This window comes from Lynx canadensis, chromosome B3, assembly GCF_007474595.2.
Source record: "Lynx canadensis isolate LIC74 chromosome B3, mLynCan4.pri.v2, whole genome shotgun sequence".
NCBI classification, from domain to species: Eukaryota; Metazoa; Chordata; class Mammalia; order Carnivora; family Felidae; genus Lynx; species Lynx canadensis.
In genome coordinates, this window is record NC_044308.2 from 68,971,919 (window position 1) to 68,993,172 (window position 21,254).

The following is a 21,254-nucleotide window of genomic DNA, read 5'->3' on the forward strand; positions in this document are numbered from 1 at the left end:
AAGGATGAATGGGAGCTACCTAGGTCAAGGGTTTATGTTAGGGTAATGAGAAGGAAGAAGGCATTCCAGGCAAAGGAATTTGAAACAAGGACTGTAGTTAGAATATTGAGAGTAAGAAAATCTATGGACTGTAGGTAAAATCATTGCAATACTAATCATCCCTGTGGTGAGAATGACTGCTTCAGGGTCAGATAGGGGGAGAATCACAGCCATTTCCATCTGACTTCTCAGGAATGTTGAAAAGAAGGTAGCAATGTAAAGATAATGTTGAGAGCCTTTGAAGAAAGGCACTGAGAACATTCACACAGTTATTAAGCTCATTATTCATTTTGGAACTCAAGTAAAAACATTGTTTAAGCCCCTGGGCAAAACTAGTTTACCTCAGATCTCTTGCTCCCTTAAAAAAATGCCCTCAAGGTCAGTATTCAGCTTCCCCACAGTGGATTTGTTTGGCAGTCTAGTTTGCTGAGCTACAGGTAATTAGGAATAGAATGTTCTCTCTCCTAATTATGCCATCTCCTCTACCTTCTGAAGCCATTGGAAATTCTCTTCCTTGGTCCTCTCTCCAATTAGCAACAATGGTTGCTTACAGTTCCTTCCTCTTGCAGGTTGGTCTCTGCATCCCCCACAGACGTCTACGATTTAGTAATCAAGAGATGGCTTCCTGGGTCAGTTGTAGCAGCTCACTCAATTAGCTTAGATTTGAAGCCCTGAGATTCAGATAAAATAAGGTTAATTTGGTGAATGAACCCACGGTCTTAGTTTTTCACATTTTCTTGCACATGGTGGTCCATGTTCCATCTAACTCCATGATGCTGATCACTGTGGCAAGAAGAGCTAGGTTGATTTCAGCGTGCTGGTAAAGATCATGGCTGATCCACAAGTGTTTCCACCCTGAGAACTGAAAGAATCAGAGTATGATATTTAAATAAGTTTGAATAACGGGATTAGAGGTTTTTGGCCATTTTTGACACTTAAAATTTTACAGTTTTAGCTTCGTTATTCTTACAATGAAAAATGACAACTGGGAGTGTGGCTATAAGTGACACCAGGTAAATTATAGAGGCCAACAACATTTGAAAGTAGTGAGCTGTGAGTTGTATCCATAACTAAGATTATTTGCTCTCAAATATGTTGATTTTCCTGGTGCTTTTCTTTAAGTGCCCCTCCTGTACCCTGTATTAAACTGTATCAAATATAAATGCTAGGTTTGACTCATAGTTGACTCATAGGAAGACATGGCCTTAGGACTTGGCATCATTGTTGTATCTTCCACAGGTTGCTCAACGTTGTTGAACATCTCCTTGGTTTCTCTCCTTCAATGATTCTTTCCACCATACCATTACTGTGATTATTGTGCCCTTTTGCCATCTCCTAAGAATTTTTTTCACATGGATTCTGTTTTAATAAGATCAAATTCTTTTTTATATATTAGATGGAACTTGGAGGAAAGCCTCTTTTTTTAAATATAATTTATTGTTAAATTGGTTTCCATACAACACCCAGTGCTCATCACCCACTTTCCCCTCCCCCCCACCCCCCCTGTCTACCCTTAGTTTGTTCTCAGTCCTTAAGAGTCTCTTATGGTTTCCCTCCCTCCCTCTCTGTAACTTTTGTTTTTTCCCCTTCCCCTCTCCCATGGTCTTCAGTTAGGTTTCTCAAGATCCACATATGAGTGAAAACATATGATATCTGTCTTTCTCTGCCTGGCTTATTTCACTTAGCATAATACCCTCCAGTTCCATCCACATTGCTGCAAATGGTCAGATTTCATTCTTTCTCATTGCCAAGTAGTATTCCATTGTATATATAAACCACATCTTTATCCATTTGTCAGTTGATGGACATTTAGGCCCTTTCCATAATCTGGCTAGAGGAAAGCCTCTTTATAAGAATTTTAGTCTTGTGAAGGATTGAGCTATAAAACAGTAAATACATGCCAGCGGACTATTTAAATTCAGTGTAATGAAAACTTTTCTGAATCCAGTTACACAGTTTTAAAACTTACATGGTGTGTATTTATAATCTTGAATTTTACCTGTACTTTAGACAGTTGGATGAGAAGAGGATGTCAGCAGGCTGAGCTCTAGGCCAGGACCACCGCTGGGTTGTACTGTATGCTCTCCGGGGCCATGAGTCAAATCAAGTGTGTTCAGGTGTGAGTTCACGTGAGAGCTCAGTACAAGCTAATCTGAAGCCCTGGGACAGCAGGCTCAGCCCCTTTGATTCTCTGGACATGAGGGAGAAATTTCTGTATATGAGGTTAGACTAATAGATTGACTCCAAAAAACTAGAAGTTGCATGAGTATCTCAACAGGGACGTGAGACCCAAGGAGATTGTGCACCATGCATACTTGCACTGATTTGCTAAAAAGCTGGAATGAAAGCCAGGGCTTCTGGGTTCCCATTCTAATGCTCTGCTTACAACACGCCTCTAAGTTGATTCTTAAAAGTTTTCATTAAACAGAACTCCTGTGATAGTTTTAAAATATGTCTCTAAATTCTTCAGTGCATCTCCCTCCAAAAGATGGATGCTTCTCCCTTTGAGTGAGAGCTGGACTCAGTGAGTCACTTCCAATGAATAGGATATGGCAGAAGTGACAGTATGTGACAAGGTTGTAAAAGGCATCGCGGCTTCTGCCTTACTCTCTCCAATCATTTCCTCTGTGGGAAGCCAGCTGGCATGTGGTGAGAACACTCAAGCAGCCCCACAGAGAGGTCACATGGTGAGGAGCTGAGGCCTCCTGCCAACAGCTGTGTGTGTGTGTGTGTGTGTGTGTGTGTGTGTGTGTGTGTGTGTATGCGCATGGAAGCCAATACTCCGTGCCCAGTCAAGCCTTCACGGGACTGCAGTGCTGGCTGACATTTTGGTAGCATCCTCATGGGAGATCCCATGCCAGGACCACTTAGCTCAATCACTCCCAAACTCCTGATCTACAGAAACTTTGTGGTAGTAAATAGTTATTGACTTAGCCTGCTAAGATTTGAAGTACTTTGATGCGAGAATAAATAATTAACACAGCAGTGTATCAAGAGGCAAGCTCTGTTCTAGAACTCAGTCCTCCGAGAATATCTGATGATCTCATGGAAAAATTTTTTGTCAGGCTTTATCCAATACACAACATCAAAAAAGTCTTTTCTCAGAGTCTTAGCCCAAAGAAATTCTCAACACAAATTAAGATTTCATCTGAGACCGAAAGTGTGTTTCATGAAGTTGTTGGAACAAGCTGCAAAAACCGCTTTTGGTACCAAGTATTCTCTCTGAGGGGCGCTGGCTGGACCCCTCCCTTAAGTTTTCCAGTTCCCCTGCTTAATCACTGCCTCAGGAAATTAACCCTGTCTCAGTGGTCCATGTTCTTCCAAAGAGAAATGGCAGCAGAATTCAGTTCTTCAACCTGCAGCTTCCCACAGAGGTACTTAGGAATAACCAAGACCATTTTATCAAGTTGGATAAAGCTGGATAAATAATTTCAGAAAGGTCTGTCATCCATCCACACAGACTTGGTTGTTCTGAAGTACGTGTTAATAGTCCATGAGAATACAGTTCATGAGCTACCATGTTATTTCCCTGGATGTTAATTGAAGCATGTCAGCTTAAGTTAACATTTTACCTCTTCTCGAGGAAGGAAGGAGATACGTTTTAGCAGCTTCTCATGGAGTTAGTAAACATGTCAGGTTCTTTGTCCCCTAAGTCAATTGTGACTGAATGAGTAATCTGTGGAAGACTTGCTTTCTGAGGATCAAAATAGTAGTGAAAGAATAACAGTGCAAAAATCCCAAACTTAAAACTCAGATTCTGTTCTATGATGGTTAATCTTAATGCTTCAGAAAACAGATTTTGACCGAATTTATCAAAGCTCCCCTTTCTCTCCATCAGTATTACCTCCTAATTTTAAGAATAAGTGACACACTCAATCCAATACTGTTCTTCTCACCTCATCAATTAGAAATAATTGGGGGTGTCCCTTCCAATAAAAAGGAAATAATGCCCCTTTTCCTTAGGTGAAAGTGTGGAAGAAAATGCTAGCGTCGTGGTCAAGCTGCTCATCAGACGCCCAGAGTGCTTCGGCCCAGCCTTGCGAGGTGAAGGAGGAAACGGTCTATTGGCAGCCATGCAGGGTGCCATTAAGATCTCTGAAAACCCAGCTCTCGACCTCCCCTCTCAGGGATATAAGAGAGAAGTGTAAGTGAATGGAATTGCCTTCTGGGCCTGATACAATTGGTGAGCTCCCAAATATTGTCAGTAAATGGATTATTAAGGAAGTGTCCATAGCTTGTCCCTAGTGGGGAAAGCACAGGTTCTTTACAGTTGTAGTTAAAACCTTTTAAATCACTTTGTCAAGCACACTGCCATCTTGACTCTCCCAAGTAAGGCTAGTGATCAGGATCACCTTCCCCCACCCCTTGCATGTCTCCTCTTCCATTCTCTCTTACACCAACTGGCAGATCGAGCCATCTAAAAGCTCTTTCAGCCCCCACTGTGCCTCCCTTACGGCATCACTACAGGAGGAAGCTGCAGAGACGAAAGGCTGGACCGGCCAAGGTTACGGCCACTGTCTCCCTCCAGCCCATTCCCGTTAGTGCTTAAACCTCAGTGCCTCATCCCTTACCTCACTTTTGCAGAGAGGTAGTACTCTCCGCTTTCCCTCCCGAAAGTGTTTTGATTTGATTCCTCAGGTAAAAAAAGAGAGCTGCACGGGGCCCTGGCATGACTCAGTTAAGTGTCCGACTCTTGGTGTCGACTCAGGTCATAATCTCACAGTTCATGAATTCGAGCCCCGCGTCAGGCTCTGTGCTGACAGCAGGAAACCTGTTTGGGATTCTCTCTTCCTCTCTCTCTGTCCCTCCCCCCACTTCACTCTCTCAAAATAAATACATAAATTTTAAAGAGAGAGAGAGAAAAAGAGAGCTGTAGAATGTGAAAAATCACAGCATTGATAATCCCGGTATTTAAGGGTTCGGGATGTAGTTGGTGGGTTGGTGGACTGTCTTGTCCTTGTGTATTGGGACCAGTTCCCTTTCCTTTATTATAGCCTCTATATTAGACCCCAGAATCTAGAGAGTGGGTATAACCCCATAGGGGTACCTGTCTAGGCAGTTGGGGTTCATTTGCTTATTATTTGCTCTGGTAGGTGATCTGGTAGAATTAGAAAAAACCCAAAACATCAGCTGCTCCACCTTCCTCGTGTGGCATGAGAAGAAACAGAGGCCAGGGTCGTACAGCTTGTTACCAACAGAGCCAGGGCATGGACTTACTCCAATATGCTTTCCATGCACGTTCAGGGTGGAAAATGGAATGAAGAGTTGGTGGGAACTTTGGGAAATCCTGCTCCACTCCACGGGTCTGCAGGATCAGCTCATGTCAGTACTTAGGCCTTGAAGTTCAGAGGACCTAGGAATTCCGTGGACAAACATTTGGGTCTTTTGAGCTTACTGAGTAAAACCACGTTGTTGGGAGGGAGGGTGCCCAAGGGAAAGGATATGGGATCCTTAGGATGAGCAGAGGGTTTCATTGTCCTGCAGTTCATGTCCAATAACATGGCCACACCTGCCAGGCTTCCTCACACCTTCCCCATGTTGGTTCTCTTTCCGCAGCACGGAGGACGGTGAATATGAAGAAGAGATCGTGCACATGGGCAATGCAATTATGTCTTTCTATTCAGCCCTTATAGATCTCCTGGGCCGCTGTGCTCCTGAAATGCATGTGAGTTCCCACTGGGCAACTTTGAGGGGCTTGAGCAAAAGAGCACTGGAGATTTCCTGAACGTAATTTCTTCTTCAGTCTCTGGCATTTCTCTCAGTTCCTTTTAGCTACTAGAGTAGTTTCTACCTCTCATAGCTGATGCCGCAGGCTTCTAAGGAATGATTCCTGAGCAAGTCCCTGTGTTGTGTGATTTCTCTCTGGCGCTAGTTGGGCACATCCTCCACATATTCCGTCTTATAAGCCCCCCCAAATTATGTTTCCATTCCATCAATTTGTCCAGAATGTGACCAACTTGATTCTTGACTGTGGCCACTGGTGCACTCCACATGGAAAATCCTCTTTTCCCAATGCCCTGTGGTGTTAGGCACCAGGAAGGCAATCTTTCCCTGGCTCATGTGTGATTATTTCCCAGAGGTAAACTTCGCAGGCAAAAGGAAAAAAAAAATAGATGCTTCTATTTTTATGGGATGACTTCTCAGGCTTCCAGTTCTGTCCTAAAAAGTTATGTTCCTCCTCTTCCCTTTCCACCTCTGCTCAGGGATGAGTGAGAGTGACCTTATTTCACATAAGGCCTCACATGATTAGGAAAGGAGGAAATAATTCCATTTTATATCAAAATAGAAAAGTTTAAAAATATTTTTCATTAAAAAATGTCCTTGATCATTTCTTTTTTTTTTTTTTATTTTTTAAAAATTTTTTTTTTTCAACGTTTATTTATTTTGGGACAGAGAGAGACAGAGCATGAACGGGGGAGGGGCAGAGAGAGAGGGAGACACAGAATCGGAAACAGGCTCCAGGCTCCGAGCCATCAGCCCAGAGCCTGACGCTGGGCTCGAACTCACGGACCGCGAGATCGTGACCTGGCTGAAGTCAGACGCTTAACCGACTGCGCCACCCAGGCGCCCCGTCCTTGATCATTTCTTAAAAGAACTGTTTGATTTGCTCATTCAAGCCTCTGGTGCCTGCCTGCCTCTTCCTGCACTGCTCACCGCATTTGGATTAAGCCAGGGTATCTCTCAAACGTGGTTTGCAATGCAGATTGGGTTAATATAAACAGTGGTATCTAGTGTTGATGAGACTGTGTATTTGGTCATTGACAGGTTAATAATAGATATGTTGTATTTTTTTTTTAATTCTTACAAAAGACAGAACTCATTAAAATAGTGGCTTTCAAACTTTTTGACCAAAAAAAAAAATTGTTTTAGCCATAGTAAGAAATTTAATTTACCTTGCAACCCACCATATATATGTATATATGCATATATATGTGTATATATATATATGTGTGTATGTCTATATATATATATGTATGTATGTGTGTGTGTGTATATATATATATATATATATATATATATATATTCCAGAAACTAAATTTACCATTCCTACAGACACTGCACGCTAACATTTTCTTTTCTATACTAATCTACTTCATGCTTTTTAATGCAGGTCACAACCCCCTAATGTGATTGCACAGCCCACTAATTGGTCACGACCTATAGGTTAGGACACTGCACTAAAGTATCCAGTCTTCTCTTTCTTCCAGTATGTCATGGGCCTGCCTAAAACACAGTCTAGCCCATTTGCAAATCCATCTACAAGTGGGTAGGGAAACTATCCCAATGTGGAGGAATCCAGGTTAAAAGTACTGTGCATAGAAGAAAGTCTAAATCTTGCTAAAGGAGCCTGATCAGAATTCTTAACTGAGGATTTTGGTTCCTACTGTGGTAAATCAGCCTCATCCACATAAGCCCATCTTTCCATTTTTGTGCCTTTCAACAACTGAAGCTTTAAAGGGAGGAAGGGAAAAACTAGCATGTTCTACAGTCTTGGGGCAGGATGAGGCAGGTTGTCAGTTCCCTCATCACTGGCCATCACTTGAGAAAGCAAGTTACACATTTTGCTTATTCTCAGGAAGACAGCATTGTGGGACAGGTAAGCCATCAGAGCTGCTCCATCCGGGAATGAGTTCCTTCCTTCCTTACTGCCCCTCTGGCTTGACAGTTGACACATAACCCTTCTCAGCACCCTTCCCTCAGGCTCCTACTCTATAAGTGGTGGTTGGAGGGGAGGAGCCGTCATCACCCGTGCAGATTCCATCCTGAGCTCGTAACAGTTCAGTTTGCAGCTGAGAGCCTGTTCTCAGAAGCTTACCCACTGTCCTCATGTTCTGGATATGCACCTGTACACACTGGTTGGCTCATTCATGATCGTATGGATCAGGTTATCCATCTCGGGATACCTCTGCTTAGACACTCACATTCTCTAGGACATTCTCTATCAATACCTCTTGCCCACCCCCAACCCCAGCATTAATCAAACTTTTAGGAAGGTGAAATTCGTAAGTAACTTCTATATTTTAGCTGAATTCTAAAGTCTGGAATTGTGGCCACAATGTCAACACTTCTGTCATGGCCACTGAGAATTCCGTGTATTGCAGTCACACTGAAAATCCCCAGCAGCCTGCACATTTACTGCAGAGACTTGATCCCATAACTGCATAACCACTGTAATCACAGCAAAGGAATCGAGTGACCTCCTTGTTCAGAGTTATTCCCTCAGTAGCACCTCCTCGAGAAAATCAAAAAAAGAAAGCTCCCTTCTTTCCCTATGGCCATAAGTGTCTATGGCAATTAGAGAAATATAGAAGTGTACCGACCCCTTAAGGAGAACTATTTCACTGCCAGAGGTTTGGAGGTGGGGTGGTGAGGGGTGTGGGAACTTCCTTTATGTCATTCTCCAACCCTGCATTGCAGCTTATCCAGACAGGAAAGGGGGAAGCCATCCGGATCAGGTCAATCCTGCGCTCCCTGGTCCCCACTGAGGACCTGGTTGGGATCATCAGCATCCCCTTGAAGCTGCCTTCCCTGAACAAAGGTAAGAGAAGCAGCTGAAGGCTGAGTTCTGCCAGTCTCCCAGGGGGCCACTCGCTCAGGGGCTGGACTGTGTACTGGTAGGTAGCCTGTCTTTCCAGGCTCCTACTCATGGGACAGGCAGCACTGGGAAAGGTTGCTCTTTTCTGGCAATGAGGAATTCTCTCCTCCTGGCTCCAGCTAGCTGCTGTCTCCTCTGGTCTGCTGTCGGAGACTCCTGTACCCTTTTCCCCATGGGGAGGGCCAGTCTAGACCTCACAGTCCTCTGAGTGCTCTAACCCTCTGGAAGGAAGCTGATGGAATGGAACCAATGAAAGCTCTCACCTCAGCCTTCTTTCTCCTTTGCCTCAGTGTCCCCGGATTGTGCAGCCAGGTGGGCAGCAGACGGCTAGGGCCTGACTTGGGCTCCCTTCCACCACAGCCCCGTGAACCTCATGTCCATGGATATAAAGAGGTTTTCACCCAGTGCTACTTGCCAGATGACCTTTGGCATCGATCAATGTTAGCTTTGCAAAACCTATACTTTCTCAAAAGGATTCAATTTCTCCATGTCACTGCACTTGCTATCCAGGCAGTTTCCTCCTGGCAGTTGGAGGAATTGAAAAGATAACATGACTCTGACTATTACAGTGTTTCCCAAACTGGTGTTACACAGAACATTTTTGTAGAAAACATTAATTGCTGTATGTGTTAAGAAGTTTGGAGTAATATAAGTTTGGGAAATGCCTTGGGATATATCACATTTTTTCAGCATAATTGAGCTACAATATATAATATTATGTAAGTTTAAGGTATACAGTGTGATTGTGTGTGTGTGTGTATTTTGCAGGTGTTTACCACAATAAGTTTAGTTAACACATCCTTGACCTTACATAATTACCTTTTTTGTTGTTCTATTGAGAGTATTAAAGCTCTACTCTCACAGCAACTTTCAAGGATATAATACAGTATTGTTAACTTAGTCACCATGCTATATATACCATTAGATCCCTGACTTACTCATCTTATAACTGAAAGTTTGTGCTCTTGGACCAGCATCTGCTCATTTACCCTACCTCCCCCATGACCTGGTAATTATCATTCTACTCCATGTTTCTATAATTTGAGTGTTTTTAGATTATACATATAAGTGAGACCATACAATATTTGTCTTTCTCTGACTTATTTCACTTAACATGATGTCCTCAAGGTCCATTCATGTTACTGCCAATGGCAAGATTTCCTTCTTTCTTATAGCTGACTAATATTCCTGTGTGTGTGTGTGTGTGTTTGCATTTTCTTTATCCATTCATCCATCAACAGACACTTAGACTGTTGCCATGTCTTGGCTCTGGTGAATAATGCCACAATGAACATACGGATGCAGATATCTCTTTAAGATGATGATTTTGTTTCCTTGGGGAATATACCCAGAAGGGGGATTGCTGGGTCATATGATAGTTCGATTTTTCATTATTTTGAGGAATCTTCATACTGTTTGCCATGGCACCTGCACCAGTTTACATTCCTACCAACAGTGCACACGAGTTTCCTTTACTCCAAATCCTTGCCAGTATTTGCTATTCCCTGTCTTTTTGAAAATAGCAATTCTAATAGGTATGAGGTGATAGCTCATTGTGGTTTTGATTTGCATTTCCCTGATGATTTAATGTTGAGCAACTTCTTGTGCGCCTGTTGGTCATTTTCATGTCTTTAGAAAAATGTCTTTTCAAGCCCTTTGCCCATTTTTTTAAAGTGTGTTTGTTTAGAGAGAGACAGAGGCAGTGCAAGAGGAGAGGGGCAGAGAAAGAGGGAGAAAGAAACCCAAGCAGGCTCTGTGCTGCCAGAGCAGAGCCCAACATGGGGCTCAAACTCATGAAGCTGAGATCGTGACCTGAGCCAAAACCAAGAGTCTGATGCTCAACCAGCTGAACCACCCAGGCACCCCTCAAGTCCTTTGGCCGTTTTTAATTGGGTTTAGGGTCTTTTTCTTGTGAATTCTATGAGTTCCTTATGTCTTTTGGATTTTAACTCCCTGTCGGATGGTTTGCAAGTATTTTCTCCTATTGTGTAGGTTGCTATTTCGCTTCGTTGTTGGTTTTTCTTTGTTGTGCAGGAGTTTTTTCTTTTAGGTAGTCCCACCTATTAATTCTTGGTTTTGTTGCCTGTGCTGCTGGTGTCATATCCAAAAAAAAAATATTTCCAAGACTGAAGTCAAGGAGTTTACCTTTTATGTTTTCTTCTAGGAGTTTTACAGTTTCAGGTCTTCCATTTCCTTAGTCCATTTTGAGGTAATTTTTGTGAGTGGTGTAACTATGGGTCCAGTTTCATTCTTTTGAGTATGAATATGTAGTTTCCCCCAACACCATTTTTTGAAGAGAGTGTCCTTTCCCCATTGAATATTTTTGGCTTCTTTGTCAAATATTAGTTGACCATATATGCATAGGTTTATTTCTGCTTCTCAACTGTATTCCATTGGTCTGTGTGTCTGGAATTCATCCATTTTTTCTGGGTTGTCCAATTTGTTGGTGCATAATTAAGCATAATAGTCTCTTGTGGTTTTTTATATTTGTGTGGTAACCATTGTAACATCTCCTTTGTTTATAATTTTCTTTATTTCAGCCCTCTTTTTCTTGGTAATTCCAGCTAAATCTTTATCAACTTTATCTTTTCAAAAGTCAGCTATTAGTTTTGTTGATCATTTTAGTGTCTTTTCCATTCCTTACTTATTTCTGTTCTTTTTTTTTTTCCTTCCTTATGTATGGGAGTATTCTGGATCTAACTATATTTATCCATATTACCAGTGTGTTTTATGTTTTCATGTTATTGTTTAGTATCCTTTTATTTAAGCTTGAAGAACTCCTTTCAGGGGTACCTGGGTTGCTCAGTCAGTTAAGTGTCTGACTTTTAATTTTGGTTCAGGTCATGATCTCATGGTTTGTGGGATAAAGTCCCACATCAGGCTATGTGCTGACAGTATGGAGTCTGGTTGGGACTCTGTCTTTCTCCCTCTTTCTGCCCCTCCCCTTATTGTACTCCCTCTCCCTCTAAATAAGTAAATAAGTAAATGGGGGGAAAAAAGAAATCCTTTCTGCATTTCTTTTTTTTTATTGTTTTTTAACACTTATTTATTTCTGAGAGATCGCAAGCAAGGGTGGGGCAGAAAGAGAAGGAGACACAGAATCTGAAGCAGGCTCCAGGCTCTGAGCAAGCTGGCAGCACAGAGCCTGATGTGGGGCTCAGAAACATGAACTGTGAAATCATGACCTGAGCCAAAGTCGGATGCTCAACCGACTGAGCCACCCAGGCACCACTCTTTCAGCATTTCTTGTAAGGCAGGTCTAGTGGTGATGAATTTCCCCAGCTTTTGTTTGTTTGGGAAGGTATTTCTCTCACCTCCACTTCTGAAAGACAACTCCACTAGGTAAAGTATTCTTGGTTGGCGTTTTTTTTCATTTAGCACTTTGCATGTATCATCCCATCTCTCCTAGCTTGCTGCAGAGTTTTTCTGCTGAGAAATATACTGAGAGCCTAATGGGGGTTCGCTGGTGTCGGTGAAATTTTTTCTTTTGCTCCTTTTACAATTCTTTTTGCCTTTTATTTAGACAGTTTTAGTATAATGGGTCTTGGAAAAGATCATTTCAGATTGAAATTAAAGGGTGACTTATTAGCTTCATGACCTTGGATGTCCACAGATCTCTCTGGGTTTGGGAAGATCTCAATGGTATTTAAATAAGCTTTCTCCTTCTTTGCCCTCTCTTCTTCTTGTGGGACTTGAATGATGTGTAGATTGTTCCTCTTAATGGTGTCCCATAAATCCTATAGGCTTTCTTCATTTTCATTCTTTTTTCTTTTTGTTCCCCTTAATGGGAAATGTCAAATGATCCTTCTTTAATTTCATGGATTCTTCTGCTTGGGCCAGGGTGGTGTTGAAGTGCTCTACACAATGAATTCTTTCATTCAGTCACTGTATTCTTGAGCTGCAAAATTTGTTTCTTTATGTTTTTGACCTCTGAGCACCTTGAGAATAATTATTTTGAATTATTTGCCAAGTAATTCATGTGTCTCCATTGTCTTTGGGGTCAATTACTAGAAGTTTACTGTGTTCCTTTTGTGGTGTCCTGTTTCCCTTCTCTGTTGTGATACCTATAGCCTTGCATAGATACCTGCACCCTGGGAGAAGCAGTCGCCCCTTCACACTTCATGGACTGACTTTGGTAAGGAAACACCCTCACCTGCAGGTGGGGGCGTGTTAGAGTGTGCTGTGACCCCAGATCTCATGGGACAGGGCACCAAGCACAGGTGTGTGCTTTGGCTTTAGATCTGGAGCTTGGGGGGCATGATGTCTTGGCAGCTCAGGCCACTGCGGTCCACCACACTGATAATTATGCGGTCCTTGGCAAGTCCTGCTGGAGATCCTCAGTAGCTGCAAGGGCTATTGGGATCCTCGGCAGTGAAGTCCATATCTAACAACTAGGAAGAAGGTAGGCAGTGATGGTAGCTGCAGCCGGTGATGTGTACACTCTGCTGCAGGGACCAACTGCAGGTGCCTGTGTAGTGGCACAGGCCAGTTGCAGACACACGTGGAGTGGCAGGAGCCAGGGTGAGCAGCAAGTATCAGGGTGAACTGTATGGAGGCACTAGCACCTGCGGGGACCCTGGCTGTCAGCATGCATGCCTGCGGCTGCAGGGTCTCACCACAGGTGCACAGCAGTGGTAGCCAGTGACAAGACTCAGGCCAGTGAGATGCAAGTTCACAGTTGAAGGTGCCAGCTGAGATGAGCCCAGCAGTGCAGGCCACTGACTGGAGGCAAGGCCAGAGCTGGGCCCACAAGCAGCTGTGGGGCCCTGGTTGTCTGCATGTACTCCCGTGGCTGCAGGATCTTACCACGGGTGTACGCATGGAAACAGAGGCCAGTGATGGAAGTCTTCCCAAGTGTGCCCACGATGGTGGGTATCAGCTGCAAGGGTCTGGGCTGGCATCTTGAATCAGTACAGCTGCAGAGCCCAGGACTGGCTGCCAATGCAGATCAGGGTTCTGGCATTGAGAGAGATGGGAGTGAGAAGAGACCCAGGTGGCTGAGCATCTGCAAACACAAAACCTGGGAAACCTGCCAGGGTTTCACGGTGGCTAATGCTGGGTGTTGGTTTCTTCACTGGCAAGAGCTGCTGGGGTCCTCTGCAGAGCAGGTCACTGGTGACCACAGTGACTCCCACTGCCTGGTTGATGCAAGTGGCCCTTGCCCTTCTTTCTTTTCCTGAGACCTCTCCCTTCACTGGGCTCTAGCTGGGGTGAGACAGAAGGTATCCTTCATGTAGCTCCCCAAAAGGTAAAGGAGATGATTGTTCACCCCATTCTCTTTACCCAGTGAAGGGAACTCTTTCTAGATGAGCAGCTCCTGCTTGGCCCTGAACAGTGCCAGCCTGGGACAATGCCGGCAAAATGTATCCTTACTTTCTTGTGCAGTGATTCTCAGGTTTTTTGTTCCACTGTGTTACTGAAGGTCCTTACGTTGACTTCTGGCTTCTCCCAGTGCTGTTTTTGTTCATGGATAGCTAATTGTTGATCTTTGTGGGTCTCTTACTTCTCAGTCTTGGTGATATCAATCTCAAAAATGTTGTGCTTATCATGAAGAACAAAGATTATAGAGCCTTTGAAAAAACATGTGATAAAAGAAATGTCAAACTCAGAATTACCCAAACTTTTTGAGCACAAAACACTTAGTAGTATCCTATAAAATGAATGTTCCTCAGAACATGAGTCTCAGAGATTAATTCAGCCTCGCCATTCAGATCTGGCTCCCCCTGGTGTTCAGCAGAGGCAGGTAGCTTCTTGTTGGGAAGGTCCCCTTCTCTCCTTGTTTGGCCAGAGCCCTGCACTGATCCCTGCGCTGAATGAGGCTCTGGGCTGGATAGGACTAAACCTTTGTGGCTCTCAAGGTAATTTATGAAGTACAGTATGTAAATATGCTCTGATTTAGCTTGATCATTTAGGGGCTCTTTTTCCTATTTTTTGATGTTAACAAACTTTCAAACTCCTGTCTTTATTCTCTAAGTCAAGCAGTTTTTGTTTTCTTCATGGTATTCCTCACTTCACCTTTGAACTTTTGTATTAAAATAAGATTAGAATTATTGGAAGATCTGTCCTCAACTTCACCTAAATCAGATGATAGTTTCCAGATACTAAGAGAATATTTCCTCAGTTATGTGCTATTTATGATGTAATGGCTATAGACAAGACACACTCTTAAACTTAATCTCCGTTACATTTTCTCCCTTCATTTCTTCTGTCTTCAGTCAACAAAGCAAAAAAACCAAGCCCCGATTCCTGGCATTTGCCCATTTTGTGTGGTGTAAGTACTCTCACCATGGTCCATTTCAGGCTCTCAATGTGTGTCACTGAGCCACAGAGTTGGAAAGAGAATGCACATAGCACACCACTGTATTGTATTTCCAACATGCAAATTAAACAGATATAAATAACCTCAAAAATATAGTTGATAGCAAAGTCATTAGGAGGTGATGCGTTTTGAGTATTTGTCACCTTTCTAAATATAATTTACTTAATTGTAAATTTTAGTTGTTGATAATGAGTATGTCTAACAACTGGCTCAAGAAAATTCCTGAAATGTAAGCAACCGGCTGTTCCAAGCGAGTATCCGCTGGCTGCAGCACAATACTGTATTCCTGTTGCTTGCTAGGAGAACAAGGTGTGTAGACAGACACACTCTGTGTGGCCTTTGAGTCTGTGGAGATAGAAAAGGGGCCATGACGTTCTCTGTGTGTCTTTCAGATGGGTCGGTCAGCGAGCCAGATATGGCAGCCAACTTCTGCCCTGACCACAAGGCACCCATGGTGCTGTTCTTGGATCGTGTTTATGGCATTAAGGATCAAACTTTTCTGCTCCACTTGCTAGAGGTTGGATTTTTACCTGACTTAAGAGCCTCTGCCTCTCTAGATACAGTAAGTGGCTAAAATAAGGAAAACTATCTTTTTCCCATCATTGTATGTTAGTAACATTGGATTTCAAAGTGATTATTTTCTATCTCCTCACTGATTACATGTTAGCAGTCAGCTTTAAAGGTAAGAAAATAGAAGTACCAAGAAATGGGAGGTCTTAATTTGTTGGGCCAGAGGTAAACTCGACCTCACATATTTAATCCAGATTCCTCTGTTGCAAGTTTCTCAACCTTGGCACTATCTGGTGTGGGGGTACATCCTGTGTATTATAGGATATTTAGCACCATCCCTTGACCTCTACCCACTAGATACCAGTAGCACACCCATAAAACCAATTCTGGATAGCATCAAATGTCCCCTAGGGGACAGAATCTCCCTTGGTTGAGAACCAGGGCTTGTTGCTTATGAAAAGGTCTGGCTGGCAGCATTATAGGCTGGAAATACTCTTCCCACTCTCCTTAAGTTTCATGCACTGACCATCAGGAAAGATAATCTCCAAGCCAAGCAGTTTTGGAGCTTTGGGCATGGCAAGGTCAAGACCAGAGGCCAAGTCAAACCCAAGTTTGAAAGTCAAGGGTGAAGTATAGTAATCCAACATCAACAGACATCAAGACAGAGGCCCCAGGAGTTATAAAGCATAGAAGCATGATTGTCCAAGTCAGAAACAGTGCACCAGAAGTCCTGGGTCCAAGGAGAAAAGAACAATTCGATCAGCATAAGTCTAAAAACATCTTGCCAATGTAGGGTTACTTTTTTGGAGAGCCAGAAGATGCAGGTCTTCTTAATCAATCATAAAGTCTCTCAAAGGCTCCACCTAGTGTCCAATAGAGATAGAAGTCTGAGCTCTGTGATGGGTGGTCAGCTAGCCAGTACCTTAACTGGGATGGATTTCATTTGAATGGGTTACTCGCAAATGTATAGGATCACCCAGAAATGGGAAGCCATACAATTCCCAATCTGAATGGAAGATCCATTCTTATTTTTGGCATGGTGTTAAGAAATGACATATTCCTGAAGGTGTTTGGGACATATGATCGTTTTGGATAATTAAAACATTGCTTCCACAGCTACTTTTGTTTTGAGTTTTTTCTATAAATTACTTGATAAAAAAAAATGGTAATTGTTTTCACTTTTGGGACATTCCCAAGGTTCCTGATCAAAGCATTTGGGTTTTTTATAGGTCAAATAAACAGCAAATTCTGTTCTTCCATTTGGTGTTCAAATCACATGCTTGTCTAGGCACAATCTGCAGCAAAATAAGCTAAATGTTCAGTTCCTTAACACATGCATTTTTATGCATTCTCTTTTGAAAACTTTTAAGCCACTGGAATCAAAGCTCTGTCCTTCCCCATTGTGACAACTCTATTTACCAAAATGATAAATGTGAAAGATTTGCTATTTCTTTCAGTAGGATTACTAAGTCTTATCAAAGACAAACTTTTGATAATTAATAGGAATACCCAGAAATGTGTACAGTTCAAGACAGTTTATCATGTCATAACTTACAGAAAATGTGTTACAGATACAATGGCTATGATAATCACAGGAAATAATGATAAGATTTTATCTTTGTGGATCTCAAGGTTTCTTTTGAAGTTGCCCAGTTTTCAAAGATGGTAGCTAAGAATGCTTTGACTAAGTGTCAGTAACTGGGCCTGCCTTGTGTCTAGCCTAAGTGAATGAGAAAGAACACTGAGTGAGAATTAAAGGAGAGTTTTTGAGTGAGTCCTAAGTTTATGTTCCTTGTACCCTTTTCCCATCAAAGGTAGGTTCTCTTTAGTGAATTCTACCCTCGTGCCATTTATCAGATAGTGAATTGCTCACAATGCTCATAAATTAAGTGATAAGGTCACAGCTCCACTTTCTCTCTGTAAACCTGTCACAAAACCAGTGGTTTGATGGCTCGCTTGGCCAGTAGCCACTTAGTAATCTCAAAATCACCTCAGGACAAATTGTGAGTCTGCACAAGGTGAGAAAAAAGAGCTAAGACAGAATAATAACATAGTAGCTTGGCAGTTGGACTTTGCAAACATGAAGAATGTTGGGTTAGACTGGTCATCGGCTGATTTTAATAGGTTTTAGGATCCCTCTTTGAAGGGAACAGATGTTTGTGGATCATTTGGAATGAGTTAGGACCAGCCAGCCTTTGCTTTCCTTCTGTTTATTTTTTTTCTTTTAACCTGGTTTTTTTTTTCCATTTAAAATGCAAAAGAGAAGTAGGTCTGCTGACAAGGTAGGGAGTTGTTCACTCTGTTACTGTGAAACACTGTGATGCGTAAGCTTTCCAACCTGCTAGACAGGATCTCCATATGCAGGGTAAGCTGTGCTGTCTTTCCCAAGGTGATTAACCAGTGTCCCAATTCCCTTTCCTAGGTTTCCCTAAGCACCACAGAGGCCGCGCTTGCACTAAATAGGTATCTATGTTCTGCTGTGCTTCCGCTCCTCACAAGATGCGCCCCTCTCTTTGCCGGAGCAGAACACTACACCTCTTTGATCGATTCTACACTACAGACAATATATAGGCTTTCCAAGGGACGTTCCCTCACCAAAGCTCAGAGGGACACCATAGAAGAATGTTTGCTTGCCATTTGCAAGTAAGTACCCTGGCCTGTGGTTTTCACCTCCATGTGTGCATCCGTGTCAACTGCATTTAATTGTATAATTGATAATCTGGTGACTCCAGCTTAAGGAAGCTTCCAGGCCTTAGCCATACACCAACGTCTCCCCAGACATCTCCTCTCAGGTTATGCGGGGACTCCCACTTACCTCAAGTTTGCTGATCACCTCTGCATGGAGTCTCATCTCTCACTATGGAGAAATGGGGGGCACAGCTCAGGCTCTTGCCCTGAGGGTTGGTGGAACAGAAGATGAAACTGTCTTTCAGGCCTTAAGTATTCAGATTAAGAACTAATGTTTTGGTTCCTAAAAGCCAGAAACCAAGATTTTCCTTCTCTAAGTGAGTGGACCTTTACACAGAGACCAGATGTAAGAGTATGAATCAAAGCAGCCTACCTGTAAGCCTCAAAGAACCTGGAGCAAAGATAAGAAGGAATCTCCAGTCCCAGTGGGGAATTAAGGGCAGTAGTTTTCACTGGAGCAAAGATAAGAAGCTCCAGATAGTGAATTGCTCACAGAACCTGGAGCAAAGATAAGAAGGAATCTCCAGTCCCAGGGGGGAATGAAGGGCAGTAGTTTTCACCACTGCAGATAGGTATCAGAGCAACCAAGGAAAATGGTAAAGTCAACCCAAGAGACTTGGATCCTCAGAAAACTGTCAAGTCTGATAGGGTCAAAGGAAGAAGGCCCCTTCCAATAGCAGGTGTCAGCAATATGGTCCAGATGCTGATTTGCTGTGTTAAGCCAGTGTTTTCTGCCTTGGAATCATATAGGGAGCTACAAAATAAATATCCAGTGTCCATGCCATACCTCAACCCCCAAAATCAAACCTTTAGTAATGGGACCCAGGCTTATAATTTTTGAAGCTCCCCAGGTGCCTCCGTAATACAGCCAAGATTGAGAACCACTGCTCTGGGATGTCCAGGAGATAGGCCCAGCAGGTGTCCCTGTAGTGGCCCGCTGGATATGGTCCTTATTCTTGTTGAATGAATGGTTTCCTAATCACACAAGAGATGACTATGTACTGGGGGGGGGGGGGGCGGATTAGGGCTACCTAGAAAAAAAAGCAATAATTAGTAATGAATTTTATAATTCCAAGATTTAGAGACAAGGCCATTTACTTGCTGTATATTTCACTTTTTACTCCAGGACTTTTTATCACAAGGCCAGCTCTTGGAAAAGTTGTCAGCCAGATGAGTTCTCTTGTCCATCTCCATTCGCATCCATTCTCCTTGTAGGATTTCTTTCCTGACATTCCAACATTTAACATCAGTCATTAACTTGGCCTCCATGGCTCCTTGTGCATCTGTGGTTGGAAGTCAGTAGGTCTTGAACTGAACATACATGCTAAATTATGTATATGGGCACTTTTCTGTGCAGAGAATTTGGACATTCCATTCAATTTTTAAAAGCCTTGGTAATCTAAAAATAAAAGTGAATCAATGTTGTTTATCTCTCCTTTCTCTATTTCAGAATTGTACCAACTACCAACGCCATGAACTCTTCGATAATTTGATAAATTGTTCGCTAATTGATTATAGTATTTGCCTGTTTAAGGAGGGTTGTTTTGTTTTGTTTTGTTTTGTTTTTTTGAGGACAGAGCCTTAACCTAAAGAAATGATTCCAATAATGAGGATTTCAGAGATTGGATAGTAACTCAGAGGGTCTTAAACTCCCTTGCAGTCACACCAGTAGGTGGCCTCAGATTCCACCTATGCACTGGTCAACTCCATCATCCTTTGCAGAGTTCAAGGAGACAGTTGGCCCTTAGAGATGGCTGTAAAATCAACTGTACCTTCTTTCTATTATATTCTTTGTACATAATCCGTAACTATATTTTGATGATGCATAGACTCTAGGACATCTTATCACCTGGTGATTAGACTTTACCTTAGGTATCTCACTTTGTTAGCCACACATTCCCCTTTTATGTTTTAAATATACAGTTGACCTTTGAATGACACGGGTTTGAATTGTACAGGTCCACTTGTATGTGGATTTTTTCAATTAATACAATACTATAAATATATTTCTCTTATAATTTTGTTAACATTTTCTCTAGCTGCCTTTATTGTAAGAGTACAGTATATAATACATATAACACAAAATACGTGTTAATCAATTGTTTGTGTTACTGGTAAGGCTTCCAGTCAATAGTAGGTTATTAGTAAGGTTTTGGAGGGGGTCAAAAGTTATATGCTGGAGGGGTCAGCACCCCTAGCTGCCATGTTGTGAAAGGATCACCTGTACTTACTTTTAAAGTGTGTTATCATTGACCGTGATTTACCCAAGATCTTGTTTTAGGAGCTAATTATTCTGAGGCTTAGCTCTGGTATATGGTTATCAATGAGTGTTTCTTCTTTCTTCCTTCTTTTATCATTTTCTTACCTTTCTATTCTTATTTCTTACTGCAGTCACTTGAGGCCTTCAATGTTACAGCAACTCTTGCGACGTCTTGTCTTTGATGTGCCGCAGCTCAATGAATACTGCAAAATGCCTCTTAAGGTAAACCTCTTTATTGCTGCAGAAATACAGTCCACGGCACAGAAACTTGCCTTGCAAAACATGAGGGCTTCACAATTGGGGGAGCAAAATATACATTCAATGAGTTTTACTTTTTTGAGGGCTAAAAAGATACAACCCACCCTATCACACCCCTTTCTGAATGTCCAGGTTGCAGAGAGTAGATCATTAACTGCTCCCATTTTCTTTAATTGCTTTCCACTGGCTACGTGTTATTTAGCAGAAGTTAATGAGGGGGACTTGGATTGTGCAGTTTCCTGCCTTAACTACGTTTTCAGAATGTATCCAATCTCAAAAAGCTTTGAAGGCCTTGTGATTATTCATTCAAGTACAGAAACTAAATTGTCCTTTTTCTATTCCATACTGTTTTGTGCCTTTTTTTCCCCTGTGGAACAGACCCTCTTTTGTGTTTGTTTTTAACTCTTACCTGCTTTCCTTTATGAATGTAAAGTAGAAAGAACCATAGAGCTATTTGTTGTCTCATTCATGATTTTCTCATAAATTACAATAATTTTATCACTAGCACAGGGAGCATCTGGGCCTGGGTGGGAGGGCACCACAATCAACTCCCCACCCAAGAGAAAAATGTTTTTTTAACTTTC

General features: G+C 42.3%; 1 protein-coding gene across 1 annotated transcript in view; it reads left to right on the forward strand.

The window, feature by feature from the left end:
• The window catches only part of RYR3 (ryanodine receptor 3), a 357,957-nt gene that overhangs the window by 224,429 nt on the left and 112,274 nt on the right, over positions 1-21,254 (forward strand). The window contains 6 exon segments of the mRNA XM_032593518.1: positions 4,003-4,183; positions 5,596-5,704; positions 8,458-8,578; positions 15,347-15,516; positions 17,887-18,107; positions 20,544-20,634. Of these exon segments, the coding sequence (XP_032449409.1) occupies positions 4,003-4,183; positions 5,596-5,704; positions 8,458-8,578; positions 15,347-15,516; positions 17,887-18,107; positions 20,544-20,634 (893 nt within the window).